This window comes from Oncorhynchus tshawytscha, linkage group LG07 (assembly GCF_018296145.1).
Source record: "Oncorhynchus tshawytscha isolate Ot180627B linkage group LG07, Otsh_v2.0, whole genome shotgun sequence".
Taxonomy (NCBI): Eukaryota; Metazoa; Chordata; class Actinopteri; order Salmoniformes; family Salmonidae; genus Oncorhynchus; species Oncorhynchus tshawytscha.
In genome coordinates, this window is record NC_056435.1 from 60446569 (window position 1) to 60473846 (window position 27278).

Here is a 27278-nt window from a genome sequence, read left to right on the forward strand (position 1 = left end):
GAAAGAGGGGAACCGGCCAGGCAGAGACAGCAAGGGCGGTTCGCTGCTCCAGAGCCTTTCCGTTCACCTTCCCACTCCTGAGCCAGACTACACTCAATCATATGACCCACTGAAGAGATGAGTCTTCAGTAAAGACTTAAAGTTTGAGACCCAGCCTAAAAGCCATTCTAAAAGCCCAGCCATTCTACTGCCAATGTTTGTCTATGGAGATTGCATGGCTGTGTGCTTGATTTTATACACCTGTCAGCAATGGGTGGGGCTGAAATAGCTGAATCCACTTATTTTGGTGCTTCTACCAAGTATTGACTCAGGGGTGGGAATAGTTATGTAAATGGCTCTTTCTGTATTTCATTTTCAATACATTAGCAGAAATGTCTAAAAACATGTTTTCACATTGCCAGAATTGGGTTTTGTGTGTAGATGAGTGAGAAAAAAATAATTTGAATCAATTTGGAATTCAGGCTGTAACACACAACAACATGTGGAATAAATCAAGGGGTATGAATACTTTCTGAAGGCACTGTATTCAGTAAAACCTGCAAAACGGCTAATGTAAACCAGGGGGACAATACACTCTATCCTCGCCTGTGCCCAATAAAAAATAGACACCCCTCACCAAAGCATAACAAAAAGTTAGACGACGCTCTATTTTGGATGCTATGCTGTGACGCGTAAACACTTTGCCTAGCTGCCAACCTGATTGCACCAATCCGCTATAATTACAGTAAAATACTGAAATGTAAAACCTTCCCCTCAATGAATTTCAGGTGAGGTACACTGTAATATGACATACAGAATTGTCCTTTCCACTGAGCTGCATGTAAGTTAAATTCACAGCAGCCTCTTTACAGTGCATGTTATAATGGTGTGAAAGTTCTTGTATCAAGTTTCAATGTCACATGCACAAATACAGTGAAATGCCTTTCTTGCAAGCTCTAAATCCGACAATGCAGTAATCAATAACAATGTAGTACTACATATAACATAAGGAGGAACAAAAAACAGACAATACATTTAAGTAAGAAATAAGAACACAAGAAAGTAAGTAAGAATACTATGTATAGGGTTAGTCAGTTCCAGTACCAAATATACAATGTGCAGGGATACTAGCGTGATAGAGGTATATACTGTATGACTAGGTGACTAGGGATCAGGATATATGATAAACAGAGTAGCAGCAGCGTATTTGATGATTGTATGTGAGTGTGTGTGCATGTGCATAGTCAGTATAAAGGTGTGTGTGTGTGTGTGTGTGTGTGTGTGTGTGTGTGTGTGTGTGTGTGTGTGTGTGTGTGTGTGTGTGTGTGTGTGTGTGTGTGTGTGTGTGTGTGTGTGTGTTGGAGTGTTAGTGTGCGTGAGTATGTAGGGTCCTGTGTGTGCATAGAGACAGTGCAAAAGTAAAGGGTCAACTCAGATAGTTTGTGTGGCCATTTTGTTAGCTATTTAGTTAGCTATTTAGCAGTCTTATGGCATGGGTATAGAAGCTTCTCTGAAGCCTGTTGGTGTCAGACTTGATGCAGCGGTACCGCTTGCCATGCGGAAGCAGACAGAACAGTCTATGGCTTGGGTGGCTGGAGTCTAACAATTTTCCGGGCCTTCCTTACACAGCCTGATATAGAGTTCCTGGATGGCAGGGAGCTCGCCCCCAGTGATGTATTGGGCTGTATGCACCACTCTTTGTAGTGCCATGCGATCGAGGGCGGTGCTGCTGCCATACCAGGCATTGATGCAGCCAGTTAAGATGCTCTCAGTGGTGCAGCTGTGTAACTTTTTGAGGATTTCAAGGCCCAAGCCAAACCTTTTTTGTCGCACCTTCTTCACAACTGTGTGGCCTCCCAGTCATGTGTAAACAGGGAGTACAGAAGGGGGCTGTGCATGCACCCTTGTGGGGCCCCTGTGTTGAGGATCAGCATAGTGAAGGTGGTAAGGATAGGCAACAACAAGTCTGCCATGCTGATCATCAACACTGGGGCCCCTCAGGGGTGTGTACTTAGTCCCCTACTGTAGTCCCTGTTCACCCACGACTGCGTGGCCAAATACAACTCCAACATCATCATTAAGTTTGCTGACGACACAACAGTGGTGGGCTTGATCACCGACAACGATGAGACAGCCTATAGGGAGGAGGTCAGAGAACTGGCAGTGTGGTGCCAGGACAACAACCTCTCCCTCAATGTGAGCAAGACAAAGGAGCTGATCGTGGACTAACCCAAGCCATTAGACTGCTGAACAATTAATCAAATTACCACAGGACTATTACATTCACCTCCCCCCCACCCTCCATTTGTTTTGTACACTGCTGCTACTCACTGTTTATTATCTATGCATAGCCACTTCACCCTTACCAACATGAACAAATGACCTCTAACCTGTACCCTCGCACACTGACTCAGTACTGGTACCCCCTGTATATAGCCATGTTATTGTTATAGCCTAGTGGTAAGAGTGTTGGACTAGTAACTGAAAGGTTTCAAGATCAAATCCCCAAGCTGACAAAGTAAAAATCTGTCCTTCTGCCCCTGAACAAGGCAGCTAATCCACTGTTCCTGAAATGTAATTGAAAATAACAATTTGTTCTTAACTGCCTTGCCTAGTTCAATAACGGTAAAATAAATATTATTGTGTTAGTTTGAATAATTTTTAACTTTAGTTCATTTTCTTAACCAACAGGGCAATTCAATAAGAGTTAAGGGCTTGCATGTAGGCATTTCACAGTAAGGTCTACACTTGTATTCGGCGCATGTGACAAATAAAGTTTTATTAGATTTGATTTGTTGCCTACCTTCACCACCTGGGGGCGGAAAGTCGGGAAGTCCAAGACCCAGTTGGACAGGGCAGGGTTCAGACCCAGGGCTACAAACTTAATGATGAGCTTGTAGAGTACTGTGGTGTTGAAGGCTGAGCTGTAGTCAATGAACAGCATTCTTACATAGGTATTCCTGTTGTTCAGATGGCATAGATACAGTGCGATGGCGATTGCATCATCCATGGATATATTGGATTGGTATGCACATAGCAGTAAGTCTAAGGTGTTGGGTAAGGTGGAGGTGATATGATCCTTAACTAGCCTCTCAAATCACTTCATGATGACAGAAGTGAGTGCTACTGGGCGATAGTCATTAAGTTCAATTACCCTTGCTTTCTTGGGTACAGGAACAATGGTGGACATCTTGAAGCTAATGGGAATAGCAGACTGGGATAGGAAGAGATTAAATATGTCCGTAAAACTCCAACCAACATGCTTAAAGGACGCTGCTAGCGATGCCGTCTGGGCCGGCAGCCTTGCGAGGATTAACACGCTTAAATGCCTCGGGAGCGGCCCGTGTCATTGGCGATATGTTATCCTCAAAGTGGGCGAAGAAGGTGTTTAGCTTGTCCGGGAGCAAGACGTCGGTGTCCGCGACGTGGCTGACATTTCTCCTTTGCCAATGTAATACATCCACCTGAGAAGTATGGCATATCAAGAAGCTAGTTAAACAGCAAGATTATTACACAGGTACACCTTGTGCTGGGTACAATTAAAGGCAACTCTTAAATGTGCAGTTTTGTCACACAATGCCAAAGATGTCTACATTTTGAAAGAGCACACAATTGGTATGCTGACTGCATTAATGTCCACCAGAGCTCTTGCCAGAGAATTGAATGTTAATTTCTCTACCTCCAAAGTCGTTTTAGAGAATTTGACAGTACGTACAACCAGCCTCACAACCGCAGACCACGTGTAACCTCGCCAGCCCTGGACATCCACATACGGCTTCTCACCTGTGGGATCATCTGAGTTTAGCCACCCGGACAACTGATGAAACTGAGGAGTATTTCTGTCTCTAATAAGTCCTTTTGTGGGGAAAAACTTATTCTGATTGGCTGGGCCTGGCTCCCAAGTGAGTGGGCCTATGCCCTTCCAGGCCCAGCCATGGCTGCACCCCTGCCCTGTCATGTGAAATCCATAGATTAGGGCCTAATTAATGTATTTCCATTGACTGATTTCCTTATATGAACTGGAACTCAGAAAAATTGTTGAAATTGTTGAATGTTGAGTTTAGATTTTTGTTCAGTATATTTCCTAGAAGTAAATTGTATTTTGACATTGATGTACATTTTATTCCTGACATGATGACTAAATGAAAATGTCTTCCCCATTCCCTATTGTCACACAAATGTATGCAGGAAATTGGGCAACTATCGTATAGGACGAGGTCGCTACAAGGTCAAAGAGTGTATGTGGATGTTTCTGTGTGAGTGCGTGCGTGCTTGCTCATGCATGTGAGCACGCGCACGTGGGCGTTCGACGGAAGAAAACCAACACGCCCAGATGACTTTCCAGCGCACGTTATGCATTATACCGTCAGCTTCCGTAAAATTACGAAAGGAGTCGACTACCAATGGATTTTGGTGACGCGCATGACCACTACAAATATCAACTTTCGTTCACAGTCAGAGTAGCTGCGCAGACGAGAGAATACTTTCAACAGCCTAATACAGACTATTACCCAGCAGTACGTCAACGCGATAATGGCTCACGGTAAGAATTTAATAACTGTTTGAAATGTTTTTTTTTGCAATGTTTTATTGAATGTGTTGTATCTCTGTAAATCTTCTCTCTAGTACGTGCATAGCATTATTGAACATTTGAACATAACTGTGAATTACATTTTTAAGTTTCATCAGCAGTATAACAACTAATGCATTTTTTTTTCAATATCAACGATAAACTTGCATCATGGTCTACAAAGTAGACAGTGGCAGATAATTTAAAATAGCTTATCATGTTATGTTAATGCTTCCTAAAATAAATACTATCTTGCAGGACTGAGCCATATGCCAGAATATGTATCTAAATATTTGAAGCATTTAGAGGATTTCAATATTACCTTAAAAGGCTGGTGAACAATTGATTTGTTTAGAAAAAAATCTCAAAACTAAAGAGCAAAGTAAAACCTGATCCATCCCTTCACTATGTACCAGGGTTTTCCAAAATGGTCCTTGGGACACCCTGGGTGCACGTTTTGGTTTTTGACTCAGCACTACACAGACAGAGTTTGGGACACCCTGCTATGGACAAATGATGGCAAATAACTTACCGGTAGCTGGTTTCTTTTACGCCTGCTACATTAGGTTAGGTTGCCATTGAAGACCTTATCCAGTGGTGTCAATCACAATTTGCCTGAGGGCCACATGTGCACAATTTTTTAAATATATTTCCTCACCATCAAAATGTACCTAAAATTGTTATTTTCCATTATTTTTGAAAAATTGTATTCTCCCTGGCTGTCTAGCTTTCATTGAGGTGATTATCAGCGAGCTGGACACAGGCAAGAAACTGTATGAATGTAGATCCATGATTTTTTTCTACACAGTTTCAATTTGGTTTTTAGTTATTTTAAGGTATATTGAGGTTTTTTTTATCCCTCAAAAAAATAATACAAAAATAAATATACTACATAGCCAAAAGTATGTGGATACCTGCTCGTCGAACATGTCATTCCAAAGTCATGGGCATTCATATGGAGTTGTCCCCCCCTTTGCTGCTATAATAACCTCCAATCTTCTGTGAAGGCTTTCCACTAGACATTGGAACAGATCATTTGGCCCAAGCCAAATCTTTTTAACCTTTTGAGAGGGCCGCGGTGCTGTCGCACCTTCTTCACAACTGTGTGTATGTGTGAACCATTTTAAGTCCTTAGTGATTTGGACACAGAGGAACTTGAAGCTCCACTGCATCCCTGTCGATGTGGATGGGGGCAATCAGTTCCTTGGTCTTACTGACGTTGAAAGAGAGGTTGTTGTTCCGGCACCACACTGCCAGGTCACGGACCTCTTCCCTATAGGCTGTCTCATTGTCGCCGGTGATCAAGCCTACCACCGTCTTGTCGTCAGCAAACTTGATGATAGTGTTTGAGTCATGCGTGGCTACGTAGTCGTGGGTGAACAGGGAGCACAAGGCGAGACTAAGCACACACCCCTGTGGGGCCCCCATGTTAAGGGTCAGTGTGGCGGAGGTGATGTTGCCTACCCTCACCACCTGGGGTCAACCTTAAGGAAGTCCATGATCCAGGTGCAGAGGGAGGTGTTCAGTCCCAACCAGAAACTGTGGCTAACTTAATTTGTCCTTGGAATGATTTTGCGAAGCCCCTATGAACCCTTTCAAACCTTTTACACCTTGCACACACACACACACACACACACACACACACACACACACACACACACACACACACACACACACACACACACACACACACACACACACACACACACACACACACACACACACACCTTGCACACACACACACACAAACACACACACACACACACACACCTTGCACACACACACACACACACACACCTTGCACACACACACACACACACACACACACAAGCACGCAGACACAAGCACGCAGACACATACAGACAACGCTGAGAAGCACGCACACACATACAGACAGAGAAATAGATGTTTATTTTTGTTTTGTTTATTATCTATTTCACTTGCTTAGGCAATGTAAACATGTGTTTCCCATGCCAATAAAGCCCCTTAAATTGAATTGAATTGAGAGAGAGAGAGAGCTCTTGCCGCTTCATTCATGACTAGGCTGGATAGGTTGCTGTTAATAGCTTAAAGAACGTATCTATTTTTCCTGGGATTTACTGTACCTGCCTCTGTGCATTTTTCCCTGACTAGGATCTTTCATTGCCCAACCTTATTGGGTTTATTCTGGCCCAGTAATTCTGCTTGGCCTATAACAGGACACTTGATGTGGTGTTGTTCAAGTTTAGTAGACTGGAAGCAAAACAAGGGAGTGTAAGTCTAGAGTGATGGCATGGTGGACATGGTGACCTCATGGTAGTAGCCTGCTCAATGGAAGACACCCCCCCTACACACATAGCTCACTTTGCTCTCTGTCCGTAAATTTATTTTTGCACTATTCATGTTTGTGACAGACTGTAATACATTGCTGTCTTCTCAGTGCAATAGAACAAAGAAAAACAACAATAACTATACCTTAATTATAGAAACCGTTCCGTTTAAATTCCGACTGCACATTATCTTACATCAGCTTTCATTCCGCAATGCGAGAGTGTCTAATAAAAATTCATTTTATTTGATACCAACTGTGTAGTTCAAGAATGAAACGCAGCAATAACTACACTTTACCATTACATTGATTGTGCCTGCGTTGTTTGGACTGTGTTGTCGAAAACAACATTTTGTTTGTTTATCTGCTATCAATCTGCCTAATGGTCTCCAGATTCTAGGTTTGTAGTCCTGTTGCCTCTAGCTGTGGAAAAGCACAAGTTCCCAGATGCTTTATGACTGAGTAAAATAGGCTTATTGACAACTTAATTTCTCTTTAGGATGAAAGAGCTGGACTGGAGACTTAAGTTTGTCTCCTTTGAAAGACCACTTTTCTTCAACTACAAGGTGTAAAACACATGGTTGGTCAAATGTAGAAGATACACTATCCAGATGTTCCTACAGAAATGGATTTGTGATACATGTAGTCAGGGTTGGGTAGGTTACTTTTTAAATGTAATATGTTACAGTTACTAGTTACCTGATAAATTATAATCAGTAATGTAACTTTTGGATTACCCAAGCTCAGTAACATAATCTGATTACTTTCATGTACTTTCCATTTACTTTTCCCTTAAGAGGCATTAGAAGAAGACAAAGAATCTTTTGGTGTGTCATCATAGGTCTCTGACTTGTGGTCAGACTCACTCAGATGGAACAAATTTAAACACCTTTTTTCAATTCTGATTGGAATGTCATTGAGAAAACAGAACTGTGGCATAATGTATTTTTTCTCTCGCAAACACATTATGAAATTAAAGTAATCCATTAAATAAAAATCTAGTTTTTAAAAAGTATATGTAATCAGATTTTTGTTGTTATAGTAACTGATTTGTTTGCATGTAAGTGATTACATGTAATCAGGTACTCCCCAACCCTGCATGTAGTTCAAAGTAGCACTCTAACATTATTCAAGAAGTAGTACACTGGAAATAGGGTATATAAGCACCCTAGGGCAAGCAACCTTTTAAAGCTTGAGCAATATTCCTTTGATTGCGTAATATGGCAATCAGAGGTAACATAATTACATATAAGCCGTTTGATGTTAAATTCTTTCTGAAATATATGTCATTTTGTCCTATAAGAAATTGGGATAAGTGAGTGTTGACAATGCAGCTCTAAAGTGATTGGTGAAACAAGATGGTGTACTACTTCTTGAATAATGTTAGAGTGCTACTTTTAACAACACCCAGTCGTGTCTTAAAGAAGCCAGATGACTGTAAATAGGAAATCAGAGGGTGGGATCTTATTTACACACCGAGCCCTGGGGACAAGGAGGTGTACAGTATTTGCTTGCACATTCACTGCTCATTCATGTTTTCTTGTTTTCTCTCTTGTGAAATACTTCCCTTTTTTTTAAATGAATCAATGAAAGAGTTCAAGTCTGTGTCTCAATGGATTGGTGTAGTATTTACCCACTAGTGGTACTTGAGTAAATATAGTTCCCAAGATAGTTATTTGCTAAGCAGCATTTCCTGTCTGAAGGATTCCTATGATTTTTACGGCAATACAAGTCTTTCTGTTACACAACAGGTAAGATTTTTTCTCTTTCCACTCAACAACAGGAAGTGAACTCTTATGGTAAGTTTAAATAACAATGAATGTCCTTGGATTCATGCCTGCTGCCAGAGATAAGATGGCAGAAGGTCTGAAAATGTCTGGAAACAATTTGCAGCAGTCCTTTAACCATTTGTCTAAGGCCTATGTACCACAAGTTAATTCGACACCCTTAATGATTTAGCCATGCATACATTTTATTCTATAGGCTATACACTTATTAATATTATTTAGTATACCATAGCTTATGTAAATTTTCTTTCAAACTAAAACCGCTAAAGCAGTCATTTTGACAGCTCATGTATAAGAAAAATGTAAAGTCATGCCCCCCTCCGTCCTTGACACTTGGCGCTTATAATGATGTTTAGGCTTTACTGATGTTTTCATAATTTGACCGCACGTCTTGCGTCTTTGTGGTTGGGGTATTTTATTTATTTTGTTGTTATAAAAATAAACTGTTGCCGTGTTCCAACATATATGCTTTTAGTTTCATAGTTGTAATAAAGGCATTCCCCAAACAAAATTGATTGAACATATGAAATGTTGTAAGGTACTGGGTGTCGTGAGTGGGAAGTCAGGCGCAGGAAAACAGAGAGTTCAATATAGTGCTCTTTTAATGCACGCACGGTGAACCACGGCCACCCCACTAAACACTGGGTGCTCAAAACAAAATGCCCCAGACACGGGGAACGAAAACAGTCCAGCACTATACACGAACATACACCAACACGTTCGTCTGTATCAAACACCAGGGTTACAATAATCAATCCCGCACAAAGAAACAGGTGGACCGGCTGAATAATAAAGCCCAACTAATACAACCAACTCAAAACAGGTGTAATCAATAAACACATAAGAAGGGGGAGGAAAGAAATCAGTGGCAGCTAGTAGGCCGGCGACGACGACCGCCGTTTTTTGTGTGTTTATGTTTTTACATACAGTATATCCTATAGTAAAATAAACTAATGGAAATGCTATGGTGTTCAAAATGTTAAAAAATTATATTCCAATGTTACTTACGACCTTCATAAACACAACCAAATGATTGTTTTTGCAATAGCATATATGAAATGTTCTCCATTACACTGTTAGAATGTTGGAGTCAGAATGACTGCTCGTTAGCTTGAGGCCCAGTGGTTCTAACAGACATTTAGAAGACGCTCTTTCTGTAAAAGCACATAGTCAAAGAGCTGGACAGCTAGCATAAAAACAAGCAACTCTCTCTTCAGAGGTCAGTAGAATACTTCATTGTAGTGCTAAAAATAGAATTAAGTACCAGAATTGAAATGCAACAATACAATGTAAAGCAACTATTATAGACATTTCCAGAGTAGTAGTGCCATTGGTGGTGAGAGGAAGGTGTGGTCTACTTGGAAGGAACCAGCGTTGAGAGTTGGGGAGACAGTTTGAAGAGGAAGGTCATCAGTCTATCTAAAAACAGGTATAGACACAATTGTCTTAAAAGCAATGGGGGAGTTTGGTCCACCACTGAGGCACCATGAAAGAGAAGACGATCAATCGATAAAATAATATTTGTATAGCACTTTTGACGAACACATTTGTCAGAAAGTGTTAAGCCTTATTATACTGAAGACTGGACTGACACCCCCAAAGAGCAAACAGGAACTGTGGAGCAGGATTGTATTCCCTTGTAACTGGCTGGGTAGATGGTCAATCCTGAGGTAATTCTACTCACTGTTTCCTTTCTCTCTCTCTCATCCATCTCCCAGCACTGGACATTGCCCGATGGGACCTGGAGTGTGAGTTCAACAACACAGACCACCGCACGGAGCTCAACGGGGTGGAGCGCCTCATCGTGAGAAGGGGCCAGTCGTTCACCATCAACCTGCACCTCCGCTCGGGCGTCTACCAGCCTGGTGGCAGCGCCCTCGACCTCACCGTAGAGACAGGTACTGTGTTATCCCTGGGTTGTCGACTAATCAATTCCATGTGAAAAGCACTAGATCAATGTTGTTGAATTGTTATTAAATCCTAAAGGTTCATCTTTATTAAAACATAAGATCATTTCAGTGTTTCCCCTAGATATTTCCAAAAGCATGACACAAAGGGTCCCAAAACAAACATCTACGGTTCCTGACAACAGAAACTGAAGCCTGGGCAGGGTGAGTAATGGTAAACGAGGCAGGGTAGAGTGTCAGCTAGCTAACTGTTCTGTAAGAGTCAATAGTCTTCTCACTGATAATTGGAGCAGGATCAAACCGTTTCCCTATCCTCTAAACAACATTAGACCTCAACATTAGCTTTTTGTATCGCTATCTCCCTATCACTGGAGAAAATAAACAAGTTCCCTGTGCCAATAGAAACACACAATTAGGCGTTGCCATGATACTTTTAACATATCCTAACAGACACGACCCAGTAAAATAATGCTTTCCATTCTCTACTCAAAATCGAAACAGAAACCCAGTTCCAAAATCTTTGCCATGAGCTCCAGTGAATACTTACTTCAATTCTTCCTTGATTGAATGAAGACAGTCTATTGGGCTGTGACCGATAAATCTCAAGTCTAAATCTTAACTTCCCTGCAAGTTTGAAAATACCTCATGCATGTGCTGCTGCATAGTGTGTAGCACTATAACAACATACTCTATACTATATTTTGCTATTGTTTTAACCCCTTAAAGTCTAAGGCCTTTTTTCAATACCTGTACATTTTTGGCTTCTACAAGCATTTCTGTAATAGGAAACATCCACTTGTATTCACTGGAGCTATCCAATAAGTCGATTTTGGAACTGGCTTGCTGTTTAGATTTTGACCAGAGACCCAGTCTGTAATACCTACATGTTTCAAGCAGACAACCATAGTCCCTGTGCCCAAGGACGCCAATGTAACCTGTCTAAATGACTATCGCACCGTAGCACTCACATCTGTAGCCATGAAATGCTTTGAAAGGCTGATCATGGCTCACATCAACACCATCATCCCAGACACCCTGGACCCACTCCAATTCGTATACTGTCCCAACAGATCTATAGATGACGCAATCTCTATTGCACCCCACACTGTCCTCTCCCACCTGGACAAGAGGAACACCTATGTGAGAATGCTGTTCCTCAACTACAGCTCAGTGCTCAACACCATAATGCCCTCCAAGCGCATCACTAAGCTGAACACCTCCCACTGCAACTGGATTCTGGACTTACTGACGGGCTGCCTCGAGGTGGTGAGGATAGGCAACAACACATCCACCACGCTAACCCTCATCAAGGGGGCCCCTCAGGGGTGTAGTAGGGGCAGGTCGAGACCTTCAAGTTCCTCTGTGTCCACATCACTAAGTAATTAACATGGACCAAACACACCAACACAGGCAAAGAAGGCACGACAACGCCTCTTCCTCCTCAGAAGGGCGAAAAGATTTGGCATGGGCCCCCAGATCCTCAAAGTTCTACAACTGCACCATTGAGAGCATCTTGACTGGCTGCATCCATGCTCTGTATGGCAACTGCTTGGCATCCAACCACAAGGCGATACACAGGGTAGTGTGTACGGCCCATTACATCACTGGGGCTGAGCTCCCTGCCATCCAGGACCTCTATACCAGACGGTGTCAGAGGAAGGCCATGAAAATTGTCAAAGACTCCAGACACCCAAGTTATAGACTGTTGTCTCTGCTACCGCACAGCAAGCAGTACCGATGCACCAAGCCTGGAACTAACAAGACCCCGAACAGCTTTTACCCCCAAGCAATAAGACTGCAAAATAGTTACATGGAATATCTGTATTGGCACTTTTTGCACTGACTATGTTGACTCATCACATACGCCAGTGTTTCCTAACTCCGGTTCTCCAACAGCCCAAACACACCTCATTCAACTCATCGAGGGCTTGATGATTAGTTGGCAAGTTTAATCAAGTGTGCTTGTCCAGGGTTACAACAAAAATGTGTACTGTTGGGGTGTACTGTTGGGGTGTGCTGGAGGACCAGGGTTGGGAACCACTGACATACGCTGCTGCTGCGGTTTGTTAAAAATCCTGATGCGTAGGCACTTTACCCCTACCTATATGTACATGCAGTGCATTCGGAAAGTATTCAGACCCCTTCCCCTTTTCCACATTTTGTTATGTTACATCCTTTTTCTAAAATGTATTACATTGTCATTCTAAACACAATACCCTATAATGACAAAGCAAAAACAGTTTTTATTTTTTATTTCAATTGGGCCAATTTATATGTATATATATATATATATAAATGAAATATCCCATTTACATAAGTATTCAGACCATTTACTCAGTACTTTGATGAAGCACCTTTGGCAGCGATTATAGACTCAAATCTTCTTGGGTATGACGCTACAAGGTTGGCACACTTGTATTTGGGGTAGGTATTATGGCAACGCCTACTTGAGTGTTTCTATTGGCATTGGGAACTTGTTTATTTTCCCCAATGGTCATTGTGATCTACAAAATGATAAGGAGTAAGAAAAGCTAATGGGTGAGGTCGAATGTTGTTTCAAGGAAAGGGAAACCGTTTAAGCATGTTCAAATTTTCAGTGATAACGCTATTGACTCTTACAGAATAGTTAGCTGACACTCTACCCTGTCTCCTTTACCATTACTCACCCTGCCCAGGCTTTGGGCTTTGGTTCTGTTGTCAGGAACCATAGATGTTGTGTTGGGGACACTTTCTGTCCCGCCTTTGGAAATATCTAGGGGAAAACACTGAAATGATCAGATGTTTTAATCAAGATGAATGTGTCAGATGTAAGTAACAGTCATAAGAGGGGTGGAGTGGCCATTGTACAGACCACAGCAGTTTCTACAGTATCCACCAGTTTGAGAACAGGAAGAGGATCACTCCACAGGAAAGCATGTGTCCTATCAAAGATAAGGCTATCACAGTGAAAGTTAAACTATTTTTTCATGGGCTGTAATATAAACTTTAATACTCAGAACAGCCAAGGAAGAAATCTAAGTTGTTTCAGCTTGCTGCAGAAAGCAAAGGGGTTAAAAGGGGTGATTATTTGGCCTTATGCCCAGTCTGAACACAATGGAATTTCAGTTCAGGCAGTTTATTTTAACGGAGTTCACTTGAAGGAAGCTGAGTTTCCATCGTCTTTGATCCCTGTGGAATTGTCCACCATTTTCCAATGTTCTCGCTGAAGGGTTTGGGAATAGTATGTCAATTGTACAGTCTGAATTATGAAAATGTTTCATGTGTGACCTGAAAGCATCTGTGTGCTTCATATTTTTCATAATACAGTAAAGAACGTAATTCTTATAAAGGACAGCAACTTCTGTCGAGGTCATGACTTTTGTCAAGGCCTATTTAAAACCCCACTTTAGACTATTGAGATCCATTGACACATCTCATGACAAAGAATGACAGAATAGCTATGGCCAATATTACTTTCCCTCCAATGGTAAAATAAGTAGGTAAGCTCTAGTGTTTTGGCATTGAAGTCCTTTACATCATCCCTAGTCAAGTGTTCCATCTTTAACCATTTCTCTTCTTCATGTCCTCTACTAGGTCCCCAGCCCTCTGACCAGTATGGTACACAGGCCTCCTTTGGGTTGACAGACCAAATCGATACCTCCCGCTGGAGCGCCGCCATCACCAGTCCCCCCGGGAACATGGTGTCCCTGTCCATCTGTTCCCCCCCGGACGCGCCCATCGGACGCTGGCGCCTGACTCTGGGTCAGGGGGGCAGGGTGGACTTTGTGCTGCTCTATAACCCCTGGTGCAGCGGTAGGTAAACATTCCATACATCATTCTGTCTGCGAGTATAGTAGGGGCTATGCATAGTTGAGTGGAATGCCTTAAGAGTAATTCACAGACGCAGAGACAAGACATAGCTATGCGGAATGTGTTGACAGTTGGAAAAATTGCTTGAGCCGTGCTGAGAATTCGAAAAGTAGGAGAGCCAAAAGTCCAATATTTTAGAACATGTATGCGTACATGTTTTGGACTCTGATAGGCGCTTTAGACGTCTCTGTTACAAAGACAGCCAGCATGACCAATGGAGGGATGCAGGCTTACAGGAAGGATCCCATAGTGGGGAGAACAGGATGGCATGGATGGATGGTAGTTTTGGAGAGAATATGATGATCATGCAATGGAGAATGGGATGGATAAGTATATTCCAGTATCTCTAAATGTTTAGCCCTATCATGTGCTGCATTTACAATACATCTTACCTTAGACATTTTGTTACCTTAGACATTTTGTTACCTTAGACATCAAAGTAAATAGACAGCAGATAGTCTCATTAAAGATGTACTCTCAAACTTTTGTATCATTTCAGCCAGTAGATTTGAAAGTGGTGCTCATGAGCCAAAAGTGGTCCCCATTTTTTTGTGTACTAATTCATCCAATTGCTTACTACATCCACTCCATATGATATGTAACATCCTGAAAAAACAATACGTTTAATTTTTTGGCAATTCGTATTATATGTTACAAATCCAAATGAATTTGTTGTACTGTGGTAGAAAAACAACAAAGAAAGAACGAAACAACTAACCGTAACTAACTCAAAACAATATCCCATAAAACCTGAAACAAATGGGAGGGTAGGGGGGTGATTAGTGTCGGTGGCGGCTCTGTTGCAGGTCGTAGCCCCCACTCAGCTTGCGAATCCACCATCTTTGGTGGCGGCTCTGGTGCGGGCCGAAGAACCATCTCATCCCGTGGATCGCATGAAGCTCTGGACTGGGGACCGTCGCTTGAATCTCTGGACTGGGGACCGTCGCCTGAATCTCTGGACTGGGGACCGTCGGCTGAATCTCTGGACTGGGGACCGTCGGCTGAATCTCTGGACTGGGGACCGTCGGCTGAATCTCTGGACTGGGGACCGTCGCCTGAATCTCTGGACTGGGGACCGTCGCCTGAATCTCTGGACTGGGGACCGTCGCCTGAATCTCTGGACTGGGGACCGTCGCCTGAATCTCTGGACTGGGGACCGTCGCCTGAATCTCTGGACTGGGGACCGTCGCCTGAATCTCTGGACTGGGGACCGTCGCCTGAAGCTCTGGACTGGGGACCGTCGCCTGAAGCTCTGGACTGGGGACCGTCGCCTGAAGCTCTGGACTGGGGACCATCGCCTGAATCTCTGGACTGGGGACCGTCGCCTGAATCTCTGGACTGGGGACCGTCGCCTGAAGCTCTGGACTGGGGACCGTCGCCTGAAGCTCTGGACTGGGGACCGTCGCCTGAAGCTCTGGACTGGGGACCGTCGCCTGAAGCTCTGGACTGGGGACCGTCGCCTGAAGCTCTGGACTGGGGACCGTCGCCTGAAGCTCTGGACTGGGGAAGCACACTGGAGGCCTGATGCGTGTGGCCGGCACAGGTGGCACCCGGACTGGTGACACGCACCTCAGGGCGAGTGCGAGGAGCAGGCACAGGACGTACCTGACTGGGAAGGCGCACTTGAGGGAGAGTGCAAGGAGCAGGCACAGGACGTACCGGACTGGGAAGGCGCACTTGAGGGAGAGTGCGAGGAGCAGGCACAGGACGTACCGGACTGGGGACACGCACTTCAGGGAGAACAATATCCCATAAAACACAAGTGGAAAAAATGCTACTTAATGATGTAAATATGATCCCCAATTAGAGACAACGATAGCCAGCTGCCTCTAATTGGGAATCATACCAAACACCAACATAGAAAAACTAAACTAGAACCGCACATAGAAAATAATAACTAGAAAACCCCCCAGTCACGCCCTGACCTACTATACCATAGAAAAACAAAGGCTCTCTATGGTCAGGATGTGACAGTTTCATAGAAAGTTATATTGAAAAGAAATTGTAATTTAATAAGCCCAATGCATTTTGAAATACTGTTGCCTACTGCAATATAATGAGGCACCCTTTATTCCATTCAGCCTTTTGAGACCTTGTCTTTTTCTATGGAGGACGATACTTTATCCCTATATTATTTACGTCTCTCGTCAACAGGTGATGTGGTGTACATGGACAGTGAGGAGAAACTGAGGGAGTACATCTTGGCTCAAGATGGTATTATCTACCGAGGCGGCTGGAAATACCCCATCCCTACACCTTGGAACTATGGCCAGGTACCAACAACAGCACAGCTCTGATCGTTGTATAAACAACCAGAATTTGGCGGTGGCAGTGATAAAGTCTTGGCTTTTGAATTTGGCTTACGCTTACCCTGATAAGGGAGAAATAGCCATTCATCAAGAGATGTATGTTGAACTGCTTTCCATTGTAACTACTGTACTGTGCACTTTCAAAGGTGAGATCATGCTGCCCCATAGTACTGTATATTTAGAGATGTAGGATCTTAATTTGATCACCTTGTTGCAGGAGAACTTTCCTGCAATGCAGAACATTAAAAACGTGTAGTGTATTTGAGGTTTAAAAGGCTTCTGAAGTTTATCATTTCCATTTTATTCTTATGAAAGAAATGATCAACACCTACAAAAATATCCAATAATTATAATCCACATAATAATTCACATTTCCTGTTGCTGCAGGATTATTTTCCTTCTGTAGGAAACCGGCTCAAATTAAGATCCTACATTTGCATGAGTGGCCTGACAAGTTTGATAAAGTGAGAAGATAAATTATGGTTAAGAAGAACTTGTGATGAGTGAACTTGTCACGTCCTGACCTTAGTTCCTTTTGCATGTTTCTATTTTAGGTTGGTCAGTGCGTGAGTTGAGGTGGGCATTCAATGTTTTTGTTCTATGTTTGTTTTTTTGGTCTGGTATGGTTCCCAATCAGAGGCAGCTGTCAATTGTTGTCTCTGATTGAGAACCATACTTAGGTAGCCTGTTTTCCCACTCTTGTTTTGGGTGATTCTTTTCTGTGTCTGTGTTTTCCACACGGAATTGTTTCGTTTTCATTTTGTGTAGTGTTCAGTTTTAATTAAAAATATGACTGAAACTTACTACGCTGCGTATTGGTCCGATGGGGGGCACACGGGAGTGTGGCTAAGTCCGTTAGGAGACCTGAGCCAACTCCCCGTGCTTACCGTGGCGAGAGGTGGACCGGGAAGGCACCGTGTTATGCTGTGAGGCGCACGGTGTCCCATGTGCGCAGGCATAGCCCGGTGTGCTACATCGCAGCGCCTCGTATCGGCCGGGCTAGAGTGGGCATCGAGCCAGAAGAAATGAAGCCGGCTCAGCGCATCTGGTCTCCAGTGCGTCTCCTCGGCCCGGGGTATAGTTCGCCAGCACAGCCCAGTTCGCCAGCACAGCCCAGTGCGGTCTGTTCCACCCCGCCGCACTTGCCGGGCTACGGGGAGTATCCAGCCAGGACAGGTTTTGCTGGCTCGGTGCTCGAGACCTCCAGTGCACCTCCACGGTCCGGTCCATCCGATGCCTCCTCCACGCACCAGGCCTCCTGTGGCAGCAGGATGTCTCTCCGTCTCCTCCCTCCAGGTGCTCCCGTCTGTCCAGCGCTGCCGGAGTCTCCCTGCTGTCCAGCGCTGCCGGAGTCGCCCTTCACGCCGGCGCTGCCGGAGTCTCCCGCCTGTCCACTGCGGCCGGAGTCTGCACCTTTGGGGGGGGGTGTACTGTCACGTCCTGACCTTAGTTCTTTTTGTATGTTTCTATTTCAGGTTGTGGGCATTCAATGTTTTTGTTCTATGTTTGGTATTTCTATGTGTTTGGCCTGGTATGGTTCCCAATCAAAGGCAGCTGTCAATCGAACTATACTTAGGTAGCCTGTTTTCCTACTCTTGTTTGTGGGTGGTTGTTTTCTGTTTAGTGTACGTCACCTTGCAGAACTGTTTTGTTTCTTCCATTCACTTCGTTATTTTGTTTTGTGTATTCAGTTAATAAATTAACATGGACACTTACCACACTGCGCATTGGTCCGATATTTCATACTCTTCGTCAGATGACGAAGAGATCCGTTACAGAACTGTTGACTGGTAAAATCCAATTGAGGCTATTTTCTTTCCACATCAAGATGCTTCCATTGGTTCAATCTGTGTATAATTGACAGATCATGATAATCCTACTGAGATGGTGAGACCAAGGTTCAATTGTTGATACAGCTCATTATCTAATTGGTGTGTGTCATAGTTGCATATTGTGCACACTGTTTATGCATATGACTGGCGTTCAGCTTTACTAAACGTTTGCACATGATATTTTCAGGAGAGAATCAAAGACGAGAAGCAAACTTCTAATCCTTTGATCTTTATTCGATCTTTTGCTCACCTTTGCATGCTTAAATATGCTGCTTAAATATGCATGCTTAAATAAGTAGCAGGTTGATTTGACCTTGTGTGGTTTTCTCTGTGTGATGTAGTTTGAGGATGGGATCCTGAATGCCTGTCTGAGAATCCTGGATATGAACCCGAAGTGCCTGCGTAACCCTGGGAAAGACGCTTCAGGGAGGAGAAACCCAATCTATGTGTCCAGAGTTCTCAGTGCCATGGTGAGATCACATCAATCGGTTTCGCATCCTGTCATTCACTGCATTACACACTGCAGTTCATACAGTAGAATATAATATAAAATATACACTTGAACATATAGTAGATGGCAAATAGCAAGTCTCAATATAACAACAAAGCTGAATGTGAAATGAAGAGCCTGACCATTGTTGTCCATGTCCCTCAGGTGAACTGCAATGACGACAAGGGAGTCTTGCAGGGCAGGTGGACTGATGACTATGACGGTGGGGTGAGCCCTCTGTCATGGAAGGGTAGTGTGGAGATCCTCCGGAACTGGGACACAAATGCCTGTCAGCCTGTGCGCTTTGGCCAATGCTGGGTGTTTGCAGCAGTGGCCTGCTCAGGTTAGAAATGAATGCATAGACATTAAGACTGAGTTTTTTACACACTGTATCGTTATATTATGATCAAGACAAAGAAGCTGATCGTGGCCTACAGGAAAAGGCGGGCCGAACAGGCCCCCATTAACATCGACGGGGCTGTAATGAAGCGGGTTGAGAGTTTCAAGACCCTTGGTGTCCACCACCAATGAACTACCATGGTCCAAACATACCAAGACAGTCGTGAAGAGGGCACAACAAAACCTTTTCCCCCTCAGGAGACTGAAAAGATTTGGCTTGGGCTCCGAGATACTCAAAAGGTTGTAAAGCTGCACCATCGAGAGCATCCTGACCGGTTGCATCACCGCCTGGTATGGCAACTGCTCGGCATCTGACCGTAAGGCACTACAGAGGGTATTGCGAACAGCCCAGTACATCACTGGGGCCAAGCTTCCTGCCATCCAGGACTTATATAAATTAATAGGTGGTGTCTATTAATAGGCGAAAGCCCATAAAATTGTCAGAGACTTCAGTCACCCAAGTTATGGACTGTTTTCCCTGCTATCGCACGGCAAGTGGGACCGGTCCGCCAAGTCTAGGACCAAAAGGCTCCTCAACAGCTTCTACCCCCAAGCCATAAGACTGTTGAACAATTCATGAAAATCGGCATCGGATAATTTCCATTGATTCCCCCCTGTACAATGCTGCTACTCGCTGTTTGTTACCTATGCATAGTCACTTTGCCCCCACCTACATGTACAGATTACCTCAACTAGCCTGTACCCCCGCACACTGACTCTGTACCGATTGCCCCCTGTATATAGCATCGTTATTCTTATTGTTACTTTTTATTATTGATTTTTATTTTAGCCTCCTTGGTAAATATTTTGTTATTCTTGAACTGCGCTGTTGGTTTAGGGCTAAGGGCTTGTAAGTAAGCATTTCACAGTAAAGTCTACACTTGTTATATTCGGCGCATGTGGCAAATAAAGTTTGATTTGTTTTGATTCTATGAATAGGGGGGCAGGTAGCCTAGCAGTTAAGAGCCTTGGGCCAGTAACCAAAAGGTTGCTGGTTCGATCCCCAAGCCAACTAGGTGTCCCCTTGAGCAACTTTACCCAAATTGTTTCTGTACATCACTGGATGAGTGTCTGCTAAATGACCTAACTGTAAAATATTTATAATGCCATATGTTAGACCTGTAGTAGAATAGTTGATGAGTAGTATTGGCTAACTGTACATGATTTATGTGCCCTCTCAGTTTCACGAGCCCTGGGCATTCCTTGTCGACTGGTCACCAACTACAATTCAGCCCACGACACCAACAGTAACCTGGTGATAGAGCGCTACGTGGATGAGAATGGACAACTTGTTCAGAAGTCCAGAGACATGATATGGTGAGACCTCAGGAGGACTATGAAATTGGTGGATTTCCACTCAGACAAATTCAATACAGAGCTAGCCATGTATTTGTTCATGCTTTTTGCCAACAATCTGGAAATAGTCAAGGCATTCCGGAGGTTGGGTATATGAGCAAATGTCCTTCTCTTGTAGCAGACCGTCTGGAAATGGTTAAGGGGTTACTATGGTTGTATGTCTTTGTAGGAACTACCACTGCTGGGTCGAGAACTGGATGACCAGACCTGACCTCAAACCAGGTTTTGACGGCTGGCAGGTCATGGACCCCACACCACAGGAGAAGAGTGAAGGTGAGGCCTAGATGGTATTGACAATAACCCCAACTACAATAACCCCAACTACAATAATCCCAACAATTTCGGAATAGCCCATAAAATGGCATGACCCCAATTCATATGTGTGTTGATTCCAGAAAACTCCTGAACTGCTCGGATTTTACTAGAAGTGATAAGGATATGGCTTCAGATATGTCATAAAAACATGTAATTTTCAGTTCGCTCACAGATTGTCCTTCTTTCAGGGGTTTACTGCTGTGGCCCTATCCCACTGAAAGCCATCAAGGAGGGCGAGCTCACCGATAAATATGATGCCCCATTTGTGTTTGCGGAGGTCAATGCTGACGTGCACACCTTTATGAAGCGCAAAGATGGCAGCACGAAGAAGATCATCAGCTCCGTCCATGTGGGGCTGAAGATCAGCACTAAGAGTGTGGGCAGTGATAGGAGAGAGGACATCACACACCTGTACAAGTACCCTGAGGGTAGGGAGATTCACTATGACACCACTGTAACATGCCACCAGGACACACCAATGTCACATTACACCACAATATGGCACCAAGAGAGCAGATAGGAAAGTCACATTCTTTCTTAAGTATTTGAAGTAGTCTGTTCATTATATGTACAATCAGATAAAGTATGGAGCTTCAAAATAAGAAATATATGGTGAAGTTCACTAAAGACTACTTTGGAAACGAGGTCTTATTCTTCCCTAAATGTGTCAGAATGTATCAGAGTTCATTTACAGTATATGAAAGCATGTATAACTTTTGCTTTCTGTGCCCCCAGGTTCTGACGAGGAAAGGGAGGCCTTTACAAAAGCCAACCACCAGAACAAACTACTGCAGCAGCAAGACAATGCTGGCCTGCTTATCGTCATCAAGGTTTCCACGGAGATGAGAAAGGGCTGTGACTTTGACGTGTTTGCCGTGATTACAAACAACACGCCCAATGAGAAGAAGTGCCGTCTGGTGTTCGGCTCCAGAGCTGTGTCCTACAACGGTATTCTGGGAGAGAACTGTGGGTTCAAAGACCTGCTCAATGTACAGTTGGCACCTGGAGAAGGTCAGTTGGCTTTGTATAATGGAAAGTTTTGTGTATATATACACTGCCTTCGGAAAGTATTCAGACCCCTTGACTTTTAACACATTTTGTTAGTTTACAGCCTTATTCTAAAATTGATTACATAGTTTTTCCCCCTCATCAATCTACACACAATACCCCATAATGACAAAGCAAAAACAGGTTTTTAGAAATGTTGGCTAATTAAAAAACTTAAACATCACATTTACACAAGTATTCAGACCCTTTACTCAGTATTTTGCTGAAGCACCTTTGGCAGTGATTACAGCATAGAGTCTTCTTGGGTATGACCCTACACGCTTGGCACACCTGTATTTGGGGAGTTTCTCCCATTCTTCTCTGCAGATCCACTCAAACTCTGTCAGGTTGGATGGGGAGCGTTGCTGCACAGCTATTTTCAGGTCTCTCCAGAGATGTTCTATCAGGTTCAAGTCCGGGATTTGGCTGGGCCACTCAAGGACATTCAGAGACTTGTCCCGAAGCCACTCCTGCATTGTCTTGGCTGTGTGCTTAGGGTTGTTGTCCTGTTGGAAAGTGAACCATTGCCCCAGTCTGAGGTCTAAAGCGCTCTGGATTAGGTTTTCATGAAGGATATATCTATACTTTGCTCCGTTAATCTTTACTTCTATCCTGACTAGTCTCCCAGGCCCTGCTGCTGAAAAACACAGCATGATGCTGTCACCACCATGCTTCAGCGTGAGGATGGTTTCCTCCAGATGTGACGCTTGGCATTCAGGCCAAAGTGTTCAATCTTGGTTTTATCAGACCGGAGAATCTTGTTTCTCATGGTCTGAGAGTCTTTAGATTCATTTTGGGAAACTCCAAGCGCACTGTCATGCTCCTTTTACTCAGGAGTGGCGTCCGTCTGGCCACTCTACCATAAAGGCCTGATTGGTGGAGTGCTGCAGAGATTTTCCCATCTCCACACAGGAACTCTAGAACTCTAGTCAGAGTGACCATCGGGTTCTTGGTCACCTCCCTGACCAAGGCCCTTCTCCCCCAATTGCTCTGTTTGGTCGGGCGGCCAGCTCTAGGAAGAGTCTTGGTGGTTCCAAACTTCTTCCATTTAAGAATGATGGAGACCACTGTGTTCTTGGGGACCTTCAATGCTGCAGAAATGTTTTGGTACCCTACCCCAGATCTGTGCCTCGACACAAGCCTGTCTCAGAGCTCTACGGACAATTTCTTCAGCCATTCTGACATGCACTGTCAGCTGTGGGACCTCATATAGACAGGTATGTGCCTTTCCAAATCATGTCCAATCAATTGAATTTACCACAGGTGGCCTCCAGTCAAGTTGTGGAAACATCTCAAAGATGATCAATGGAAACAGGATGCACCTGAGCTCAATTTCGAGTCTCATAGCAAAAGGTCTGAATACTTTTGTAAATACATTTTTGTTTTTAATAACATTTGCAAAAAATTCTAAACCTGTTTTCGCTTTGTCATTATGGGCTATTGTGTGTAGATTGATAAGGAAATTGTTTTATTTAATCCATTTGAGAATAAGGTTGTAACGTAACAAAATGTGTAAAAAGTCAAGGGGTCTGAATACTTTCCAGAGGCACTGTATATGTGAGAGGGATATACTGTAGTTCATTTAGAGTTTAAGACCATGTATGGAGTTATCTTTTCATGTTGTTTCATGTCTAATGCTAATTCGTGAATGTATGTCTGTGTGCATTGAAATCATACTGTCCAGTGTTCTATGTATCTGCTTATGTCAACATGTCAACATCCTGAGGAATTGGATGGTGTCTCACTTTCTCTGCTTTATGTCTCGCTCCAGAAAAGCGAGTTGCTCTTAGGATGAACTACTCCAAGTATGCAGAGAATCTCACTGAGGACAACCTGATCCGTCTGGCGGCTCTGCTCCTAGACTACGGTACCCAAGAGGCTTACCTCGCTGTGAGGAACGTCGTACTGGTTAACCCTGAGATCAAAGTCAGGGTATGCCCACTACTCTCACTACTTTAACACTTTACAAAACACAAGAATACAGTGATTAACATGAGTAATAAGTATACTTATTGCAGCAACCTCAGTGGAGTACTCTGACTAGGGAATCAAAAACGTTCAAGCATTTGGTCCCAAGCCAAGGACGCTAACCACAGCTACAAGAGAACTAAGTTGCTTGGAAGTACTCATGCCAGGACAGAGTTCACAATGTGAAAGAACGGTACCAGCTGGCATTGCAAGCTTGAGTGTGATTATCAGATATATCAAATTAAAATCCTACATCTGTAGCTAAAGACATCCATAGATAGTCAAGATATTTATCTCAACTTTCATAAAAAATAATCAACTGTCTTATGTCAACATGTGTCAACATCTGATAAATTGTTTGAAAGAACTGTTCCAGCTGGCATTGCAAGCTTGAGTGTGATTATCAGAGATATCAAATTAAAATCCTACATCTGTAGCTAAAGACATCCATAGATAGTCAAGATATTTATCTAAACTTTCATTGAAAAATTATCAACTGTCTTATGTCAACATGTGTCAACATCTGATAAATTGTTTGAAAGAACCGTTCCAGCTGGCATTGCAAGCTTGAGTGCGATTATCCATGTTCGCCTAGCCGATGAAATGCAATATGTCAAAGCATTAAGAGAATTTATGTTCCCTGATATATAGATCCTTGGGGAACCCAAAGAGAACCGTAAGCTGGCGGCTGAGATCACCCTGCAGAACCCTCTCCCAGTACCGCTGCAGAACTGCTGCTTCACCGTGGAGGGGTCCAATCTCACTGGAGGACAGGTCATCACTGAGAGGTAGGAGGGAACCATGACAGGGTGACGTTTATTTCCAAACGGGACTGTTTACAGATCAAGTGCATTGACCACTAAAAGTAACAACAGGAGTGTAAATAGGACCTATTAGTGAGGATCAAAGCAACAATTACATGTAATGTTTGTCAGGGATGTCTAAAAGGATATGTATAATTCATATACAAATAATCAATCATGTTTTAGTCACCAAGTGGTGCATGTCCATGCCTTGGTGGAGTTGGAGGTGTTCATGACAAAGGAAATGTATGTTTTGTAGCAGACTCACAATAGTACTTACATGTCAAAAGCAGATTAAAGTCTTACTAGTGTTAAGTGGGATACTGAATTCCCAGCCGTGTACAATTCAAGCACACTTAAACTATCCAAGAGTTTTGCCAAGACCACAATTTAATTTATCTTCTCAAAAAATGTTTTGGATTTGGAAATTAACACTTTCACATCAAAGACTAGGAAGTTCGCTGGACGGAAGCTGACTGTTTTACCAGATCGTGAATGTTTGCCTGGATTTATTCAGTATTTATAATAATAATTTGACTGTGAGAGTATCGTTTTGTCAGAGTTGGTTTTCCAAGCATTCAGATGGTATAAGGGCACAAGGCAAGACCCAGATGCAGACACGGGAGGCAGATGGCTTGAGTCTTTGATATTTATTATAATCCAAAAGGGAATAGGCAAGAGAATGGTCATGGACAGGCAAAAGGTCAAAACCAGTTCAGAGTCCAGGAGGTACAGAGTGGCAAACAGGCTCGTGGTCAAGGCAGCCAGAATGGTCAGGCAGGTGGGTACAGAGTCCAGAAACAGGCCAGGGTCAAAACCAGGAGGACTAGCAAAAAGAGAATAGAAAAAGCAGGCACACGGGAAAAACACGCTGGTTGGCTTGAACAAAATGGCACAGAGAGATAGGAAATACAGGGATAAATACCCTGGGGAAAATAAGCAACACCTGGAGGGGGTGGAGACAATCACAAAGATGGGTGAAACAGATCAGGGCGTGACAGATGATTGTGATGAGTTGTGGGTTTGGTTGGCATGTGACTCCTAGATGTTTGGCTCAATGTGGTGTTAAACAATCGAGGCAAGAATATGAATGGATTTGTTCATAAAAACAGTTTTGAATGAGTTTGTCAAGCTTCTAAAACATAATTCAATATCCTATACTATAATATGGTTATTTAGCACATGCTTTCATCCAAAGTGTTTTCTAGTTCAGACATATATCTATGTAGAGAACTATGGCTGATGCAATACATACACAGTCCTTGCTGGTCAGCTCAGCAAAATCATTACAATCACACTATCACACTAGGATCTAAATTTGAGCCAGTTTACTACAGAGGGAAAATAATCCTGCACCAACAGGAAATGTGAATTATTATGTGGATTATAATTCATGGATATTTTTTGTAGGGGTTGATCCATTTTTCATTAGGGCAAATCAAGTCAGAAATGACAAAATGGACATTACAAACTTTATAAGCCTTTTTAAAACTAAAATACACTACAGGTTTGCATTTCAAGGCTCAGAAACAAGAGTGATCAAATGAAGATCCTACATCTGTAGCTAAAGACATCCATAGATAGTCAAGTTATTTAACTAAACTTTCATGAAAAATTGTCTAAATATGTATGCTGGGAATGTAGTGTGATAGTGTTACAGTAAATGTAGATAGAGTAACTTCTAAATATTTACCCTTCTTAGACTTAACTCCACGGTGGAACCTGGGCAGGATGCCAAGGTCAAAATCTACTTCACGCCCACCCACTCGGGCCTAAGGAAACTGGTGGTCGACTTCGATAGCAATAAGTTGTGCCACGTCAAGGGCTACAGGAACGTCATCATCGGAAAATAGAGGACCCACCCTGAGCCTACACTCCAGAAAACCTGATGAGAAAGAAGCCTTGTTACGAAATCTTTGCAAAGCAACATATTGCTGTTCTCATAGATATATCTCACTTATCACCTATAGTTTTATGCATTTATACATTTTATAGGATGTATAAATATTTTGCATGGAAAGCTTTGAGTTGTAATACTTTCACATTTTTGCATATTGTTGTCAACAAATTTATATTGTAAATGTACAATATAGTGCTACAGACCTTTTTAATAAATACATGGATAATAACATATTTCTATTTTTCGGGCTCTCTTTTTTTGTCAAGAAAATCCACAATTTGTTGGGATTAGAAATCTGTTCAAGTAAAGCTCAATAATGTAAGATTTGTGTTATGGTTATTGATACAGTAAGTGGCCTATGTTCTAAATGCTGTATTGACAATGCATACATTTTCCATTAGGGCAAATCAAGTCTGACATTTTATAGTGGAAACTACACATTTTAAAAGCCTAATTAAA

The 27278-nt window shown here is 43.0% G+C and overlaps 1 protein-coding gene across 1 annotated transcript; it reads left to right on the forward strand.

Annotated features, from left to right (window-relative positions):
• Positions 1–4367: 4367 nt before the first annotated feature.
• On the forward strand, positions 4368–27052 carry LOC112246231 (protein-glutamine gamma-glutamyltransferase 2-like). The gene is made up of 13 exons (XM_024414536.2): positions 4368–4522; positions 10363–10542; positions 14125–14343; positions 16555–16673; positions 18883–19011; positions 19197–19374; positions 20612–20747; positions 20956–21059; positions 21290–21529; positions 21837–22112; positions 23920–24080; positions 24768–24904; positions 26622–27052. The coding sequence occupies exons 1-13, from the start codon at positions 4513–4515 to the stop codon at positions 26770–26772; spliced, it is 2040 nt and encodes a 679-aa protein (XP_024270304.1). The 5' UTR covers positions 4368–4512; the 3' UTR covers positions 26773–27052.
• The last annotated feature ends 226 nt before the right edge of the window (positions 27053–27278 follow it).